Below are 19,178 nucleotides of genomic sequence, written 5' to 3'. Positions count from 1 at the left end.
TGCTTAGTCACCCTTCTGACATTTTATGTCTTTAAATATATTCCCTATTTGTGTCACATGCTTTGATTCTTTGCAATTAATAATCAATTTGAGTCTTGGGGCAAAAGCCAGTGGTCATGGATTTGGCCTCCTAAGCCAACGTATCTATTTCTAAAGAGCTCCTGCACAATTCCCTATTGCTCCTTCTTTACTCATCCTGCTTCACAAAAACAAGCCATTCCCAAAGTTTCTCCTAAACATCAAGCTGAACCACCTCAGCGACACGGACATTTGTAATCCTAAAGAGATGAGCAGTTGTCAACTAAAGGTGGGGAGCTACTCTTGTAATATTCTTCCTGGTCATTCCTATTCCTTATTTTTCTCATGTAAAAGTAGGACCTTTCCTGACTTTAAAATAGCAATTTTTAAATAGATACATAAAATAAGAGACTACTAGCAAACAGCAAACAGATAATCAGCACAATCCTGAGGTGTGCTATCCATCTTCCTTTACAACAGGAACCCAAAAAGGTTCTCCAAATAAAGGTTAATTTCAGCTACAGAAAAAATGACTTCACTAGACACACTACAATATAAAGCACTGAAATAACAAATTCACATTTTGATTCAATATAACTAAAATACTTTACACATTTATTTATTTTATGAAACCTTTTCCATCAGTATAGACAAATATTGTTCAAAGTAATATGTAAAGCAAAAGCATACAATAAACAAAAAATAAACTAAGAGAAAATAAAGATGGTTTTGGAAAAGGGAGGAATGGACAAGTCACAGCAAATAAACATCATGCAAATAAGTTGTTTTCACCACTGCAATGACCCAAGATCAATTCACTTACTAGCCATCTTTCCTTTTTTCTTACAAAAATCTGATGTAAAATGACATGGAAAATCATTACAAGTTTAAGTAACAGCTAGCTATCATGAAGCTGTACATATGGTATGTGTTGACATATTATTTTAGATTGCATAGCTGTATTTTATTTTGTACTGTACTAAACCATGCTAAGTAACAGATTTTAGCAAATGTGAAGAACAGTGTGAAGAAAAAAGGCTTGCTCTTTTAACTTACATTATGAAAAATTTGTTCATTGAGAAATGCTGAAGGATAAAATCACAAATCCTGGGGAATATGTAGCCATAGAAAATTAACAGCAAAATATGTTTCTATAAATCTACCACATAAATATTTTAGTCCTTGTAGTGCTCTTGGAAAGTTTAGGGTCTCATTCTGCAAAATACTGTGTGTTCCAATCTCCCAGTCAAGAAGTGTGCCAGACACTCAGCATCACCTTTGATATCTATCACTTATCCAAGTTTGATATATTTCTTTGCTGTCTGCAGTACCTTGGTTTTAAACAACACAATATCATAATAAGAGTAAAAATAATTTATAGTAGCCTTAAGTTTGCATGACTAGCATAACCAAAAGATCACCATTTTCACAGGATTTTTGTGAACATATTAAGGGGACACTGTCAAGCAAATGAGATAAAAACTAACGCGTTTTTATCTACTCTTATTTTTACAGAGTGAGTAATGGAGTTTTTATTTTACGCTTTGAGTGTCTTTGAAATAACTTTTTAAATGCACAAAATTAATAAATTGTCCATTCTGCCAGACTAGACTAAGAAACCCACCAGTGATACAAACATAGTGGTAATGAATCAGTCTTTCCTTATGGACCCTAAAGCAAAGCATTTAGCGGGGTTTCAGATTGTCCCTGTTATTATTAAATCTTAATAGGAGTTAAAGCAATTAATTGTTTTTTCAGCATGTATCTACTGTAAAATTTTGATTACTAAGACATTCACATTCTGCTTAAGACTGCTGGCTCATTTGCAGTTATTAATGAACTAAGTAATATGCATTGCAAATAGGTATTTTGTTAAGAAGTATAGGACCATTAAGATTGTTTCTGTTACTTGAAGATTTTAACTATCTTAAAGATATTTAACTCCCTTCCCTTCCTGATAATTAATCTCTGCCAAAAGACTGATTAATATCATGGCCTTTTAATCACATCCTCCTAATTAACAAAGTTTAAGATGTTCTGCTTCTTATAAGGGAAAGAAATTTGGGAAATGAGAACCTTTTACTGACAGTGTCTGCCCTTCAAGCTCTCAGGGTTCAGATCCAGTGATCTCTTACAGTAAAAGCATCCGATCAGATAGAAAGCATGTTGCAACAGAGTTAAAACCCAAATTGTACAAAGTATTAATACTGAGACCAGCATTAAGACATGGCATTTGATAACGAGTAGGAAGCTCATAATACAAATGGAGTACTGTGATTTATACACTCATGATCAGATCGCTATATTTTGCATTAGCTGCTATTTCTGACTACAGTCACAAGTGCATGGAGAACCATACAAGGATTCACAATCTTCTTTCAAAGAGCAGATGATAAAATGCAGCAAAGTCTCCTGAAACTTCAGTGTGAAACACAGATATAGAACAGGAAATACAAATCAGGAAATACAATCAGCATACTCATGACACCGTGGTCCACATATCTGAGCTACCTCCTCTTGGGCCTCATATTGTGTTATTTTTAATGTGAAATCCTTAGCATTTAAATGAGATAGGTGACACAAAAATACAAATAAATTCATTTGAAATGTACAATGGACTGGACAGTGCAGAGCGAGATGACGGGAGTGGGTAAGCATTCACCCAGAACTCCACACTTCACATCTCAACACCAGACCTCAAGCGATGTATAATTTATTTCTGCAGGCAAATACAAGCTAGCTTTAAATCAAGTAGCTCAGGCTCCACAGCGGAGCTCATGACTAAATGCAAGCTGAATAAATAGTTCTCAAAAGCCAGAAAGTAGTTATACACCTACTCCATGCTGAGCTCTGGGCAGCCATGCCTACATTGCTCTCAGTATCAGAACTAAGCTTGTTTAAAGCAAGAACAGGGTTGCCCACACAGCCTACAGCCACCCAGTTTGCTACTTAAGACCAAGGAAGGGCACAGTTCATAGTCAATTACAGATGCAAATATCCTGATTTCTTCAAAAGGGCAACGGAAAATGAGAAATACCAGCATTAGATGGTGAGATCAGTAAAGTTCAAATGGTGTGACTGGCTTTTTTCAAATTCCACGTATAATGAGTGACCACACTTGACTGACTTACACAGATTTAAGCCCAAAATAAATATTGATTTCTTTGTACTGAAAACAAAATTTAGTTTAGTTTTTCACTATTAACTTTTGCACTGCCATAAATGGGGTATGAGAACCGAACAAAAAGACTGCAGTAACTGTTACAGTCTGATTCTCACCTTTTTTTAAATTTAATAATTATAGCTAACAGTTTCTTCTGCAAATCTACTTTTGAAAATGTGTCTGCATTGTTCATTTTGACAGTGTCCCTTTAAGGCAAAAAATCAGCTGCTCACTGTGGGGCCCTCTACCAAATAGTGTGTATGTGTAAATGAAAACATAAACATCTAAACAGGCTATTGAATATGCAAATTATTTATGTGTATGTTTGTAGTACCTGGTTATATTTTATAAAGTAAAAACTTTTGCATTTTAGAATAGGAAATATAATATAACATCCAGGTCTTTATTGGAGATTGATTTAGGGTAAAATTATGAATGTCATACCATGAACAGCAGAAGCAGTAATGTTTGTAACAGGAAATTACTTATCTGATTTACAAAGGGACATTTTCATCACCTCAAAATATTCCAGATCTCATCAACCACCTTGTATTATTTTTTCTGATATCTGTATTTCAATTCCTGGAGTTACATATACATATATTAACAGATTCACATTTCTATTATGATTTCACTGATAAATGTGGGAATCATAGGTTCTTTCTGTTGTTTGAATACTTAGCTAGCATGAAACTTACGTTGTACTTAATTCCTGTGGTGATGACCTAATTAAATCATAACTAAAACTTACCTTGGGTTTGAATGCAATTAGTTTCAAAACCATCTCAACAGTGAACACTCCTGTGAAAACCATATTCATAATGTCCATTGCATCATTAAAGAGCTTAGACTGTCCATAGTGCTGCGAATGAAAAATACAATACTTTTAGAAGTAAAGGCTTTAAAATATTAAGTGAAAGTAAGGCAACCTAAGACAGAGTTGGCAAAAATGCTGCACAGGGAAGTATTTTCCAATAGTATTTATGATGCACACCTATAAACATACAAGACTAGATGAATATGTCTGGTCAAGAATGGATTTCTTTAAATCTATTCTGTTTAGACACTAAGTGGAACTGTCAATCTGCTACATCCTAAGGGAATCTCCAGAGAGAAGGTTCTGAGAAGAAAACTGTCCCTCAATTAAAGAGTATTAGACAATAGCATTTTCTGAAGATTCATATTCTAGGTTTTGAAATCACATAACCTCGTGTCACACCTGCTTAGAAAGCCTGCAGTATGTTAGTCACAAAATAAGATACATTGTGTGGGAGTGATATTTTTAGGAGGGCATGCAAGTTTACTGAAAAAAGTAGAATGGTTTTGTAAATTTAAACCATTATCTTTGTTATCAAAATCTGAAGTACTAGGGAAAAGAAAGAGACAACTCTGGAAAATAGGCAAGAGAAGTAGCTGTCGAAGAACTGCATAGATAACATACAAAAATTAGAATAATATATATATACACACACAAAAACCAACACAAAAGCAAAAAGAAAAACACACAGGCATATATAGATACACAGCTAACATACGAAAACACGTTTGTGTGAGTTTTGCATGATCATGCAAAACTAGAGTTGCTCCGTGTATTAAGTTTTTAAACTTCTGAAGAAGATAAAGGCACAGAGGATAAAAATATCACAGAATGGTTTGGGCTGGAAAGGATCTGAACAGATCATCCAGTCCAATCCAATCAAATATGGAGTGGTACGTATACAAAATGAACACTGAACAAGTACAGAAGCTACACAGAGGTGAAGTAATGCTTAAAGGCACTGCATAAAATAACATGCTAGATAAAAGAATCTCAGGGTTGAGAGAAATGTTTGCTAACAAAATTAGACTTTCATGTTCTCTTCAGATTTTCTTGCACATGTATTATCTTGGGAACGCACACATATAATATAAATTAAACTATGCTGCAGTTACAAAATAAAGCTCAAAGAGCTTCATTAGGTTAGGAAGTTCTTTATCAACATCAAGCTGTTTTAAACAATTGACTTCATAAAACTGATGAACAGATTAGAACATGTCACAGAGGTGGTTGTTGTTTGGTCTTTTTTTAATTTCACTTCATAAATAAATACAGATTGCCATAAAAGAAATTTATGCCAACAGCTTCAAGAGAGTTTCTGGTTTTCCTACCTGCATAGCCAAGCAAAGTGTGTTCAGCATGATGAGGACAAACATGATGTATTCAAATCCAGTAGAATTCACCACATACCAAAACTTGTACTGGTAAGGATTTTTTGGAATATATCTACGAAGAGGACGTGCCTTTAAGGCATATTCTACACACTGACGCTGCAAAAGCAAATACATCAAAATTGTCAGACTATACCTAACAGTAAATCAACTGATAATATAATTAATAAGTACAAATTGTTAAATATAAGTCTTAAAAACAGGCAGTCTATCTACTTGATATAGCGGTTTGTATTATTAAGTGTTAATAAAGTAATCAAGTAGCTTACCAATCCTCACTTGGTTATTTACAACTGTACCTAATCATATACACTATTCAGCCACATGCAGAGAACTAAATAATATTCATGGAAATTCTGAAATGTTTTGCCTTTATACAGTGTAGTAGTATACAGTAGTATACCATAGACCATATGTATGTATATGTACAGTATATGGCATGACTACTAACAGCACAACTACTAATTTATCTAAAAGTCATGCTTTGTCTTTACTACATTTTCAACCACCAATGTAACCGTATAGCATAAAACCCCAGAATCAGCAAAACCAATACTGATGAAGTGCTATTCCTAACAGATCAGTTAAATTGCCCAGCAAAGTCATATCATGTATGTAGGAACATCACAGATTCAATCCTGACTCTCTTACTGACTGAAATCTTCATGTAGGCTTGGTCTTGCACTTGTCTGTTGAAGAACACTTATAAAGCTGACTGATGGGGCACAAAATGCAGAATTAATGTTGGCTACAGTTTATGTGTGTTAACAGTCAGACAAGAGTACCTGAAAAATCAGGACTGGTAACTGGCAAGTTTCTCAATCAAAGGATTAAACAATAAAAGGGGATACTGTTTCATTATTATTTCAATCTGAATATCCCCTGTGAATTTCTAAATAAAGAGAGGGGGTGATTGGGACAGTACAACATTTTGAACACTTTCAGACTATTTAGAACACAACATTTATTTTCCTCTTCTTATTGTAAAACCTACCTCTGCCTACAGATAAGCTGGCAAGTGCTGTATTCTTAACACGACACCAACAAAGTGAGACACTAAGAAGCTAACAAGCCTATTGTAACAGCTTTCACAATAAAAAGACTGATATATTTGGCTTATAGAAAGAGGAATATACAATGACCTGAATGCCTACTGATAGTATGCACTAATTCCACTTTTTTACTAAGATATGTGTTTGGTGCCCTCTTCTGACCCAAAGCAGAAAGGAACCTCTTAATGTATAAATAAAAATGAATACTTCCAAAAGTTAAGAGTTCATTATTTATCTTAACCTGATTTTTATCCAGCTCGCAGTTCTTATACTCTTGTTCTCCCTGTTCTTGAAATGTAACAATCACAAAACCAACAAATATGTTCATCATAAAGAAAGCAATAATGATGATATAGATGATGAAAAAAATGGAGATCTCCACTCTATAGTTGTATACAGGTCCTACATTCTCGCCATTTGAATCAATGGCTTTGTATAGCAGTCTGAAAAACAAACAAAATTTTATCTTTATTAGCATTAAAATAACAAAAGAGAGTAAAATATGCAGACCTAGAGGACAGATTTCTGAAATGGTCTGCTATTCACTGCTATCTTTTTCTAGTTACTGACAGTAACTGGTAAACAAGCATATTGAAACCAGAAGAATCAGATCACACAATGGTATATTTTTTTTCAAAAAAAAAATAAAGGTAATGACCAGATGGTTGTATTTGATATTATGCACGCACACACACACATGCACACACACACGGGCAGTTATCCTCTAAGACTTTTCTCATTTAGAGAAATAATGAGTGGTAGTTTGCCCTTTCTGGGCCTCTCAATGCAGTGTACTATTGTCAGATTTTGTAGTAAAAGTTTTATTCAAAGGTCCAAAATTTTAATCTTAGTATTAAAAGGCACTGATGGATAAACATCTAAAATATTATTGCCATTAGAGCTCATTATATCAAAAGTAGCTGAAATATTAGGGATCAAACAATATTTTAAAAGTTTGCCCTTTCTAGACAGAGGTGAATGAAGAGACACAGGAAAAAACGCACAGATTCAGAAGGACAGTAGGCTTTTTGCCTTTCTCCATTATGTAAGTTTTTATACAATCACTTAAGACTGCTTTGTTGCTCAGAAATACCCGGTAAGTGATGAAGAACTGTTCTGGAAAATGTAACTGTCTTAACAATGCTGTGAAAACATGGAGAATTCACTCACGCTGGCCAGCCTTCAAAAGTGGATACTGTAAAAAGAGCCATCATAGCAGACAGAACATTATCGAAGTTGAAATCACTATTTTGCCAGACCCTCTCTTTGACCATTGGATTATCAACATCTCCATCTTTATAAACAATGTATATCCCTCTGCGGGAAAGAAACAAACTGTTATTAATGAAATATTAAATTAGCTTCAGAATTATTCAATGCTCTATTCAAAACAGGTTACTTTGCTCTCTCCCTAAGTTTGTTTTATTTCCATGCTAACCTTTGTTTTCTGGTGGATTTAAAATTATAATTTCATTTTACAGAAAAGTACATGGCCTGACACATGCCTGCCCATATCTGCTACAGTTTAAATTATTCAAAATATAATGTGTCATTCTTAGACCAAAGATGTTCTCACCGGCATTCCTCGGGATTCTGCTTTGCCTCATCCGTGCACCTGTAGAATTTTCCCTACACGTAAAACAAAAAGCAGTGACACAATGCAGAATATGCAAAATAAACACATTTATACTGATTGGTTCAGAATGGGATGACCCCAGCTCCAGCAGAAGTCATCAAGAATTCAACTCAACTTTGCTTTTCCTGATGCAATTTTGGGCTCATCTGCTTACCTTGAACAGCTGCACTCCGATACAAGCGAACATGAACTGCAGCAGAGTTGTAACAATCATGATATTACCAATAGTTCTAATGGCCACAAACACACATTGAACAACATGCTGGAAAGGAAAAAGAAAAAAAAAAAGCCTCAATACATACCGTAAAAGTCTATTTTATCACATTCAGATTATTTTTTTAAAACTACTGGTTTTGTGTTGTCAGTAATTTACCTACTATCATAATTAAACTTGTTTTTTAAATTTGTCTGTAAGTCTGTTGGCATAGACCCATCAACATCAACTGACTAAGAGTTATAGAAGCATTATGGAAAAACAATTAACATATTGCTCTGGCATGTTGGTTCACAGTCAAAATCTGCTCTCTATGGCATTGGCATTCCTGCACACACAAACTGCTGTAACCTGTGCGCAGAACCTGGCTTAATGTGTTTAAGAATCAGGAACTGATTTATGTCCTTGCCCTGTGAACTCCTCTCAGCAATTTTTCTTATGCACAAATTTTTAACCTGAGGCGGGACCGAAGAATCAGGCCAACAGAAACACAACTTAAAAAAAATAAATAAACACCTTAAGTCCTTTTGCTCTGTTTATTGCTCTCAGAGGCCTCAAGACTCTTAAAACTCTGAGGATCTTCACAACCGATATAGCACTTGATCTAGGGAGGAAAAAAAGTTATTCTGTTACTTCTAAGGAAACTGATTTCATTACTAAGAATAAGAATGTTCTTGCAGCTTCCTTATACATGAAGTTTCAAAAAAGTCTCAAGATATATATGCAAGATTTTTTAAAGTATTTCTCTATCCTTTTTTAATATTAGAAAATAGTATAAATCTCATAAGTACCATAGGAGTTACTTTGATTTCTAGAGCAGCTTGGGAATTAACAGTCTCAGAAGCTTATCTGACACTGTAATGCAGTTAAGTTTGGTGAGGAGCAAAGTAGTTCCCAAATTATATGTCAGTGTTGACAAGCTCTTTCAAGACTCTGGAAGTCCTGTAAATCAATGAATACCAAAATCTCCAGCCTCGAGATGAAAAGATCTCAAATGAACCACACTCTCTTTGTTTAAATAGCTAAGACTGCAGTTTGAGGAAATAATAGCAGACAGCCTTTTAAAGAACATATTGTGAAACTGAAAGCTTGTGTAATAGGTATGCTAGTACAAGCAGAATACAAAGCGGGAAGCAGTTGACTGACAGCCAGCCCTTGCTCTTTTTTAAGTCACTAAGGGCTTCACAGATGATTTTAAATGAGGCAGTACTGCTCAGTGAATCAGTGAGCACCTTGAGACTCTTTCATTATCTTTAGTCTCATCCAAACAAAGCAAAACAAATCTCTTCACTACTACTTACAGTCCTGATTATGGTACAACTTCTCTCCCCTTCAAATACCATCCACTTACACATCCCAGCAGGTCAATGCTGAAAGAGCAAGCTCATAGAACTTGACTGTAGATGTGGCAATAGCACAAAAGAGGGTAGATAAACCTCCTGAGGCTCCAGAAATTACTTGATATACAATACAGTTTCATGGTACTCTTCCTTGTTCTCTTGGTAATAGTGGGAAGTAGTAACTTGTTTCCAATCCATATTAGTAATGAGTTACAACACTCTCCATATAAAGCACTAGTTCTTGCCAGTACCAACCCTGAATACTGATACCGCACACCCACACACGATGGGGGAACAAAAGGAGCTGAAACACTGATTTTAGTATAAAACCCCAAAGCAGAAATAAATCATTCATCTTATAAGTATAGTACTTACTGAATACCAAATGATACCAGAGAAACACCCACAACCAGCAAATCCAGCAAATTAAAATAATTCCTGCAGAAGGACCCTTTATGAAGGAACGCTCCAAAAGCTGTCATCTAAAAATAAAATTGTTACACATTTAGTCTATATTTCAATTTATTCAAATTCACATTTAGGCTGTTTACAAGACACTTGCCTAGAGTGTGAATGCATACAATGTTATCTCACTTTCTAAAAGCAATTGAGATCTAGAACAATCCCACTATGTACATTAAATCTTTCATTTAAATGATAAAAATTCTGTTCAAGAAAGACCAGAAAATGTGTTAATTCTTTCTGATGTCAGTTCTTTCTGATGATGCATTTGATTAGGCTGAGCTGATTACACTGAATCGCTTGGGCCTTTGTTAGAAAAATGACTCCAAGAACCTTAAAATTTCCATGCTTAGTAAACTATAAGGTCCAGATTCTTACTCCTAATCATTCATTCTCTCTTGAGAATTTAAGGAACTGATAATGTGTTGTAAAAACCTCTGGTAGAGAACGGGCACAAGGCTGTCATAGAGCGGATTTGAGGTGGTAAGTGGGGTCACGCAGCCTTCGGCAGAGCAGACGCTGCAGGACACTCACCAGTGCTGTTCTTTTCCTTCTGCCTGCAATTCTACAGCAGTGGGGACTGGTTTAAATGGTGTGGGATTAGCACAGCTGGCTAAAACACAGGCCCTAACCTGACCTTTGCTCTGATGATTTCACATTTCCCAAGTACTGCAAACATGATGGTAAGCTGGATTTGAATGTCATGCAGGGGTTACATAAGAGAATTCTTAAATGCTTTAAACTGATGTAGCAGCTTTTCTGTTATTCATATACACATTCATATGCTCAACACCATTTAATATGGAAATCCTCATGTCTGCAAAGAAGTCAATAAAATAGAGCACAGGGAGACTCTCCACATGCTGAGTTATTCTGTTTTAATGCTTGGGGGTTTTTTTTGACATTTATAAGTTTCTTTGCAGCTGATAACATTGCCTCTGGTTATGTTAATTTCAGTTTCATATACTTTTTCCCTGCAAATTAAGGAATTCTATTGTTACTGCAGGTCCAGCCTTGAATTTACTCCTTGCAGAACACACACAGCTTCTGAACAAGAGATACTGTGGAAAGCACAGCACAAAACCCAGCACGGAAGACATGAAGGACTCCAGCCATAAGCAAGCAAAGCCAGTGTCTGAGACATGTTAGTAAAGCAGGCACTGTATACGTATGTTGTGTCATGTTCTGGTTGTCCATTACATTTTTTAGGGTACAATTTATTTTCCTTTATAAATACATGTGAGTGCACTGCAGGGCAGAGCTTCCTGCAGAAAGTGGATGCAGAGCATTAACATTTTTTGGCTATGATGGGCATTCTTGTTTCCTTGTAATATTTTACAATGCCAGATTTTAGCAGCGCAAGCTCTAGTGCTTCCTTCTTCCCTCGAATAACTTGAGTCCCTCAGCATCAGAATCTTTTGCAGTTAGCAGGAGTGTTGCTTCTCTTAACACATCCCATTATGCCGCTTTATACCATGCTTTATAATTCTCTTGTCTCCTAGAGAAACACAATTGGAACTGCAGGAGCTATGCAACCTGCTGCTCGGAGCATGTGAAAGTTTACCAAGCCTCTTCTGTCACAGACATGGTGGTAACATTTTGTCTGGCTTCTCAAATTCACAGTTGGGAACTAGTTTGATTTAATGCTACAGTTCTTCTCAGTGCTTCACTCTTTCCTTTAGTTTGGCCTTTCTCCAGCAGCAAAAAAAAAAACCCTGGATATTTAGTTTGGAATGCTACAAATGTTATGAGATTAATCAATTCTATAGCAAGCTCCTCAATGCTGAAAATGATAAATAAAGGGATAAACATAAGTCTGGGAGAATATTCACAAGCATAAAAATAGTCTACTACTTACAGTACAGTTTATCTTGTAAACAGCCCAAATATTGCATCAATTAGTATTAATCAAATCGCATAGTGAAGAGTATGCACAGCAATATGAGCAAAAGCTGGGAGAAGAGATTTTGTTAAGCTTAATCCTCAACTGGAAATGCAAAGTTTATGTACAGATTCTTAGTGTATGAGAAATTTTTAGGTGTATAGATCAGGGTTACTCAACCAAAAACTCATGGCGAGGGTGCACAGCACAAAACTTTGAGGAATAACGTGTAAATCTCTGAAAAAATATTTTGCAAATTCCCACTAAAAATTTTGATTTCTTCATTTAGCATTTTCTTACATGTGAACCTAATCCTCAGTTATGTGGCTTCTTGCCAGAGCAAGCCTCATGCATTTAAAATCTGAGTAACCCCAATGGATATTCTTAATAATCAGTACACAAACTATACATTAAAATGCCATTTTTTTGACTCATGCATGGGTAATACATTTAAGCAAGCATATTTATGCCTTTCTGTGTATTTAAATGTATGCCCAAGATAAATGCAAAGTATCATAGTATATAGATAAATGCAAGATATCTTGCAAGTCCTATTGCAAGAAAATAGTTATCTACTATTTTAGCTCTGTGAATGTAGTTCAGCAAAAGAAATGAGAAATCACATGCTCCCTCATTAAAAGACTGATTATCTCTTTTGGAAATGCCAGAGCAAGGAGAAGGAAAAGCTCATGCGCAGTGAATTATTTTTCCCTTTTCTAACAACTGCAAGTTTAAAAAGGGTAAAAAATTAGTTGATGTAATGATAAAAAAATCAGCTTCTTCATGCACCCAATGGTAAAAAATAACCAATCAAAACTATGAGGAATTGTCAAATAAAAAAATCCTCTTGTTTAAAAAAAGTTTAGCTTTGATCGTTTAGAGAAAAGGCGAGAGAGAGAACACTTCAAGTGCCTTTTCTTGGCAGGTGACACACAAGGAAAATCCTTTTAAACAAACTTCCTTTAAAAACCTGTTACCTTCAAAATGATCTCAAATGTAAACATACTAGTGAAGACATAATCTGCATACCCTAGGATCTGGAAGGTAAACAAAAAGTTACAAACATTATTGCTAAAGCTGCTTTTGAGCTAACGAGGATCAATTAACAATGCATTACCTTTAACAGGATTTCAACAGTAAAGATGGCTGTGAAAGCATAGTCAAAGTAACCAAGTATCTGCAAGGTATAATATGTGCCACAGTAAGAAATCCATCTATTAATAAATTTTTACAATTTAGACCACATGCACAACAACACCTGAATTAATTAAAGATAGGAAATTTAGACAAAGTAGTTTAAAACTCCAGCTATTGTGCAAGCATTTTTATTTACTTAAAAATGTATCAAACACCATTGTGCTCAGATATTAGTTTCACCTCTAACGCGTTAACAGGACCCAATAAGCAACACTTTCTTTCAGTTCAGACTTTCCTCTATCAGCTTTCACAGGTACTTTCTTCAGCCTTCAGCAGAGATACAGAATCTTACACAAAGAATAGTTACTTATAAGTTTGTTGGGGTTTTTTTTACTGAAGTATTGCATAAAAAAATAAACTAGATGCTTCTAGATTGCACATCATTCTATATTCTGCTACGTCATATTGTCCCTGTAGACTGGGCCAGAGTGTCACAAAAGAAATTAACAAATAACTAAATTACTTAAAATCAGCACTACAACTTTTTTCTTGAACTTGGAAGATACAGCTGTGATTTACTTGTAGGAAATTTAAAAGAACCCATAACAGCTGCATATGCAAACTTTTAAAAAGACCCCAAATGTGATATTGACCTCACTGTTGTCAACAGGAACACTGCCCTATATTTCACAGCGTAAGCAAGATTCCACCTCTTCAAGGTGGCCATATTGCTAGCATCTAATTTAGATCAACAAGCATTGCAGTAGAGTACTAGTTTAGTTTTGAGGATCCTGCAATCCAACTAGCAAACAGTTGTCACAGAAACATATTGCCTGCAGCTTGGCAACTAATAAAAGGGGAAGGAGAAATAAAATCAACAACACACAAAGTATTCCTATTAGATCATATAAAAGGAAATATTTTTTTCCCCGTGTTCAGTTGAAGACCACATCCTTCTGATCCTTTCCGCAGCTGAAAAAACAGGCACATATTAAAGCCATTCAACAAAGATTAATCAGTAAGGAATTCATTCTAGAGTTAAAAGAAAATATTTAAAGGTATTCCAGTTTGTAAACTTTCATTCCCTCTCTGAGCTGTCTGGCTGAAGGAACATGATCATTCAAGGCAATAACAAGAAAAATATGCAGGTCTGCTGCATTTACAACAAGAGAGCAATGCCTTCTTGAAATCACGCATTTTATCTGTGTTCCTGTTTCCAAATAGGAATAATTCTTTCAGTTACCACCACTTTCCAGTTACATTGGACTTGATGCTCCTTGTGGGTCCCTTCCAACTCAGAAAATTCTATGATTCTACTTATCAGCCCTTCAATCCATTTCTGCAATAACAATTGCAGTATTCCCCAACAGCTCTCTCTCTTATCCATTAGTGTGATTTATTCATAAGATTGCACTTGTTCAGTTTTATAGATATGGGAAGCACATCACTCTGCTGAATAGTACATGAAGAGTGTGCTTTGACTTTTTACCTTTGAAAAAAGTGTTTGCTTTTTAGTTTTTACTGATGTTACTGAAAAAATGTTCAGAGACTCTTAAAAGCCAAAAAACGACTTTCAGAGGATGCATCTACACTGACAAGAACTAGAGGGACACAACCTCTACTGACCTCATAGGCCCGCCTTTCCTGTAAGAGGTGGAAGAATTTCTCTATGGATTAATTTATATCCAAGACAGGAGAGGCCTGGAAGTTCTGCCAAAGTATCCCAAAAGTACCCACAGACTATTACCTATTTGCATCATCTCAGCTATTTCACACCTATTCTAAGGCATGCACAACTCACAATAACGAGAGGCTTGCTGCACCACTAAGAAAAGTGGAACAAGTGTAAGACAAATGTCAGTGGTTACAACAGTGGATTTATTTTTGTTGCTCTAACAATTGTGCATTTGTATATCAGGCAAGACTTCTACTATATTAAGATCTTACAATGGGGGGTGCAGGAATTTCTTTTAGAATGCAGATGTTTACTTATCATAGAAACTACACTTTTATTTAATAATAGAGACATTTCTGAAATTAATATTTTTACAAATATTATGTTTCTACAAGTATATCTAAAAAGAATGCAGAAACACTTTCAAATGTTCAGGTTTATATATAGGCTGAAATGGCATTTGACTCTGATTCAAGGCAAGAGCTGGAGATGCTCTGATCCTTGTCTTACACGTGAGTTTAGAAAAAAGTGAAACTTGTTTAGTTTCTGATGTGGCCAATCAGGGATCCAAGGCTCCTTGGGTCTGATGTGGTGGCCCGTGAGCTCATTAGCATGGTGACACCAGCTTCTTTGAAAGAAAAGGTTATGTCCTTACAAAGCCATACACTCACTAACTCTGAGTTCCCCAAAATCACGCAACAGAGTCAATGAAGGAAAAATAGAGAACAGGTCAGACTCTACTCCAAACATGTTATAACACAGTGACATTTTTAACTGGCACTTTTAAATGAGTGTTAAACAGTGAAAGGTGCTAAGAGTGATTCAGGAAATGTAAATCAGGTATACCAGCTAAATATTATTAAGAAAGAAAAAAAAAATTTATTAAGATTATGCTCAGCTTGAGCATATTTTATTCTGATATACTTAGAGCCAACAAAAGAAAAACATTATGTACATAATAAATGTTTCTAATACCTCTGATATTCCATCAACAAAGTCACTCGTCTTTAAAGATATATGGTTGCTTAAGAAAAAATAATAGTTATCCTATGAGAATATATTTATTTTCAGACAAAAATGAAGCGCTTACATTATTTCGAAAAGAATGGCTGCGAATTGGATCTTCTGCTGCTAGGGAAACACTGCTCAGCATGATGAAGACAAGGATGAGATTCGTAAAGATGTGGTGATTGATGAGTCTGTGGCATCCCACTCGAATTCTGAAGAGATACAAAAACATATCACATGTGCAAAGAGAATTCGGCAGATGGCTAATATACAACATGTTTTCTATAACTCCGCTAACAGTGACAGAACAGAGCAACAATCAGCAGCTAAAAGCAGTGCAAATGTTCAACCTGTTGCTCTGATTTCTAAAAAGGTAAATAAACTTGCAAGGTCAATCCACCTGTACTGAAGATGCAGTTATCAAAGGAATCAGATAGAGGACTTCGGAGTTCCTATTGGTTTTCAATGGGTTATGAACACCACTACAAGTTCCAGTGTTCACATTACTGTGCACATATAGAGGCCAACGTCAAAAGGACCAACACTAGATAATAAGTCATTTCAGATCCATGGTTTGATTCTATTGTTATTAAAGTTGTCAAAAATGCTCATCTGGTGAGGTGTGGCCTAGGCTGCTACTTAGAGACACACCAAATTTCTTATAGAATTACAGGACAAGTGGGTGTTGAAGACTATAAAGCTGCTAAGTTTCAGCCACATAACATCTAGTGGAACTGTACATATGCTTAGAGTCACTGAGCCTAAGGTTATTCTAAATGCTACTGAGCACCTTGGTAGAGTAGGTGTGGGATTAAATTGGCAAAAAGGCAGGATTGGGTTCGTAACTGAATTAACACTGAAGTTGTCTAAATTCTGCTGAAGACTCAGAAGGTTCTTGGGGAAAATTTGTTCTCCTGTTACTAAGTAGGTAATTTGAGTGTACTGTATCTTAGTTAAGATGGCCATTTTGGTGTGAGAATACATAGCATTAGTTGAGGCCAAAAGCCATCTGATGTATTCAACAAAGCTAATGTTTTTGGATTCAGCATATGTATTCTTAAAATTACTATTTTAAATAGCTGTCTTTCCAGTTTGTTTGAAAATTCTGAAGCACTTCAGACAACCCATGCAATAAGTAAGATACAAGTCCAAAACATATCTTGATCATCACACCATCTTCTAAACTTAATTGTGATGACCTCTGACACTGGGAAGACAACATTCTCCTGTGTCAAATTAACTCTTAATCTCCCTTCTAAGACTGATCATGAAATTGCTACACATAAATGTAACAGCTACGTTTAGTCTGTAGGAACTGAATTTAGTTCACTTGTTCACTTCCATCCAACAACTAGTAACAACTTTTACTGAAGCTTGCTTTCTTCATCAGTGTAGAACTTCAAATGCTCTGGAGTTAGACTGTGAGCAGTGCAAGATTCCAATTCCCTCCAAAATCCAATTATTATTCTTCTTGATTTTTGAAATAATTTTGTCTTTAGTGTTTGTTTGAATCTGGGAACATGCTGTCACCCCAAGAAGAATTTATACATCCTTTCTCCTTTTCTATTTCTTATTGTCTCTTCTCCTTCCTCACCTGTATTGCTCCGCAAATGTTCCTAGGGTCCTAGGAATCCTTTCTCATGTAGATGATGTTCAGATTTTATATCACAGTTTTTATATCCAGTGAATAACACACTAAATAGCTAACATACATTAAAAAGTACTTTTCAGATGTGCAACTTGTCAGGCTATGTGTACAAAATGCTGTTACCTTCAGCAGTGTGGAAGAAAATTAGTAACTTTATCTAATTATTTTAATTTACCAAGTCACTCAGAAAATTATAGGAGAGAAACCAATCTCTTTCCTGTTGAAGATGCTGGAGTTCTATTCCTAATGTCACTGGAAGGAGGCCTGTTCCTTCACTGCTAAACCTTGATGGACTAAAACAGTATTTTTCAAAATTATATTTACGGATTGGTGCTGCTGAAAATGAAGAAGGCACTCCCTTCAGGGATCGGAGTTATCTTCTCCTTCATATTTAGTTCCGATATTCTACGGGGACGTGGGCCTGCTGGTACCTCTGGTTCATCCTCTTCCTCTTCTTCATCTTCACCTACTTTAAATTAAACACTTTTTTACTATAAAATAAAAAAACACTGAGTTTTCTTCATAGCAACATAAAAGCATGCCTTGTATTATAATATATGTCTTATAGGAAATATATATTTATAGCATGGCTTTAAAAATCCATTAATCAATATATTTACATCAATATAGTTGTCACAACCTTATATAAATGTTTATGTGCATATATGGGTGTGTGCATAAGTGCCCTGAGAGGACTAATAGGCTTTACAGGCCCTGACCAGCCTCATCAGGAGGTTTCACTCACACCCCCACGCACACGGGCTCTGGAGCTGCACTTAACGTGAGCCCCTGACCGTCAGTCCGTGCAGAGCTGGGATGTGGGGTGCTGAACTCTGGGCACTGGTTGAGCACTAAGTGCTCAAAAGCTAAAGCAGATTTCTGTCATGGGCTTCCAGACAATCAGACAACTGAGTTTTATATAAGTCATGTTCACTGGACTGGAAGAAGCCGAGACAAAAGTGATTGAACATCAGCCCTGGAATGTCCTTCTTTGCCAAACATTGTAGAAAAGTTTAGAATTCACTCTCACATCCAGACAGTGTTACCACAGCAGTTTTCAGGCTCACAGTATTAACTCTTATGTGCTGTTTGTACTGCCCAGGAAGCTGCAGGAAAAGATAACACTTAGCAGCTTACAGGCCCATTTATCCGCTGATAACAGAGCACAACTTCACCAACTTCAAAGGAACTGTTTCAGTGTTAAGCAAGAACAAGTTTAGGATATTTTAGCAAACGAACTTAAATGTGTGTCTTCTGGCTGTTATTCACATACCTGGTACATCACAGGGTGGATAGGGATCTTTATCCTCATCCTCTCCTTCTCCATATTCAGCAATTGTTACCTACAGCAATGAAAGGGATGCACAAGAAAATGATATTTAAATATAGCCTGGAATATTAAGTTCAACAGAAAGTAAACCAAATAAGCCTCTGAAGTGGGGGAAGTGATCCTTATGCTTAGTCTGAGTTTTCTGAAACAGGGTAACCCTGAGAACAGGAGAGCTGATAGTTTATTACATATTTTTAAAAGATGATTCTTCTATAGTGTCCATATCCTCCTGGCTGTGTAGATCACAATAAGAACATAATCAACAGGCTGTGTTAAAAATGAACACGAATATTTGAACATTCTACTAAGAGTTTATCGTTCAGTAATCTCTTCCATTTGGTTTATCAGGCAAAATACCTACAGAGATACTAAAATGACATCCATTTTTCCCAACATTAACATTTT

The 19,178-nt window shown here is 35.8% G+C and overlaps 1 protein-coding gene across 1 annotated transcript in view; it reads right to left on the bottom strand.

The window, feature by feature from the left end:
* The window catches only part of CACNA1D (calcium voltage-gated channel subunit alpha1 D), a gene marked incomplete at its 3' end in the record, with an annotated part of 171,437 nt that overhangs the window by 47,591 nt on the left and 104,668 nt on the right, over nucleotides 1-19,178 (bottom strand). Inside the window, exons 19-31 of the mRNA XM_080350654.1 lie at nucleotides 18,717-18,786; nucleotides 17,768-17,912; nucleotides 15,878-16,007; nucleotides 12,953-13,012; nucleotides 10,007-10,113; nucleotides 8,808-8,895; nucleotides 8,232-8,339; nucleotides 8,018-8,070; nucleotides 7,612-7,758; nucleotides 6,683-6,884; nucleotides 5,330-5,488; nucleotides 3,933-4,043; nucleotides 842-871 (exon numbers count right to left, since the gene is read on the bottom strand). Of these exons, the coding sequence (XP_080206780.1) occupies nucleotides 842-871; nucleotides 3,933-4,043; nucleotides 5,330-5,488; nucleotides 6,683-6,884; nucleotides 7,612-7,758; nucleotides 8,018-8,070; nucleotides 8,232-8,339; nucleotides 8,808-8,895; nucleotides 10,007-10,113; nucleotides 12,953-13,012; nucleotides 15,878-16,007; nucleotides 17,768-17,912; nucleotides 18,717-18,786 (1,410 nt within the window). The remainder of the gene's footprint in view (nucleotides 1-841; nucleotides 872-3,932; nucleotides 4,044-5,329; nucleotides 5,489-6,682; nucleotides 6,885-7,611; nucleotides 7,759-8,017; nucleotides 8,071-8,231; nucleotides 8,340-8,807; nucleotides 8,896-10,006; nucleotides 10,114-12,952; nucleotides 13,013-15,877; nucleotides 16,008-17,767; nucleotides 17,913-18,716; nucleotides 18,787-19,178) is intronic.

The sequence above is a fragment of the Nesoenas mayeri genome, assembly GCF_963082525.1.
Source record: "Nesoenas mayeri genome assembly, chromosome: 10".
Classification (NCBI taxonomy): domain Eukaryota; kingdom Metazoa; phylum Chordata; class Aves; order Columbiformes; family Columbidae; genus Nesoenas; species Nesoenas mayeri.
The sequence above is the reverse complement of the archived record's forward strand: the minus strand, read 5'-3'. Positions and strand labels throughout refer to the sequence as shown.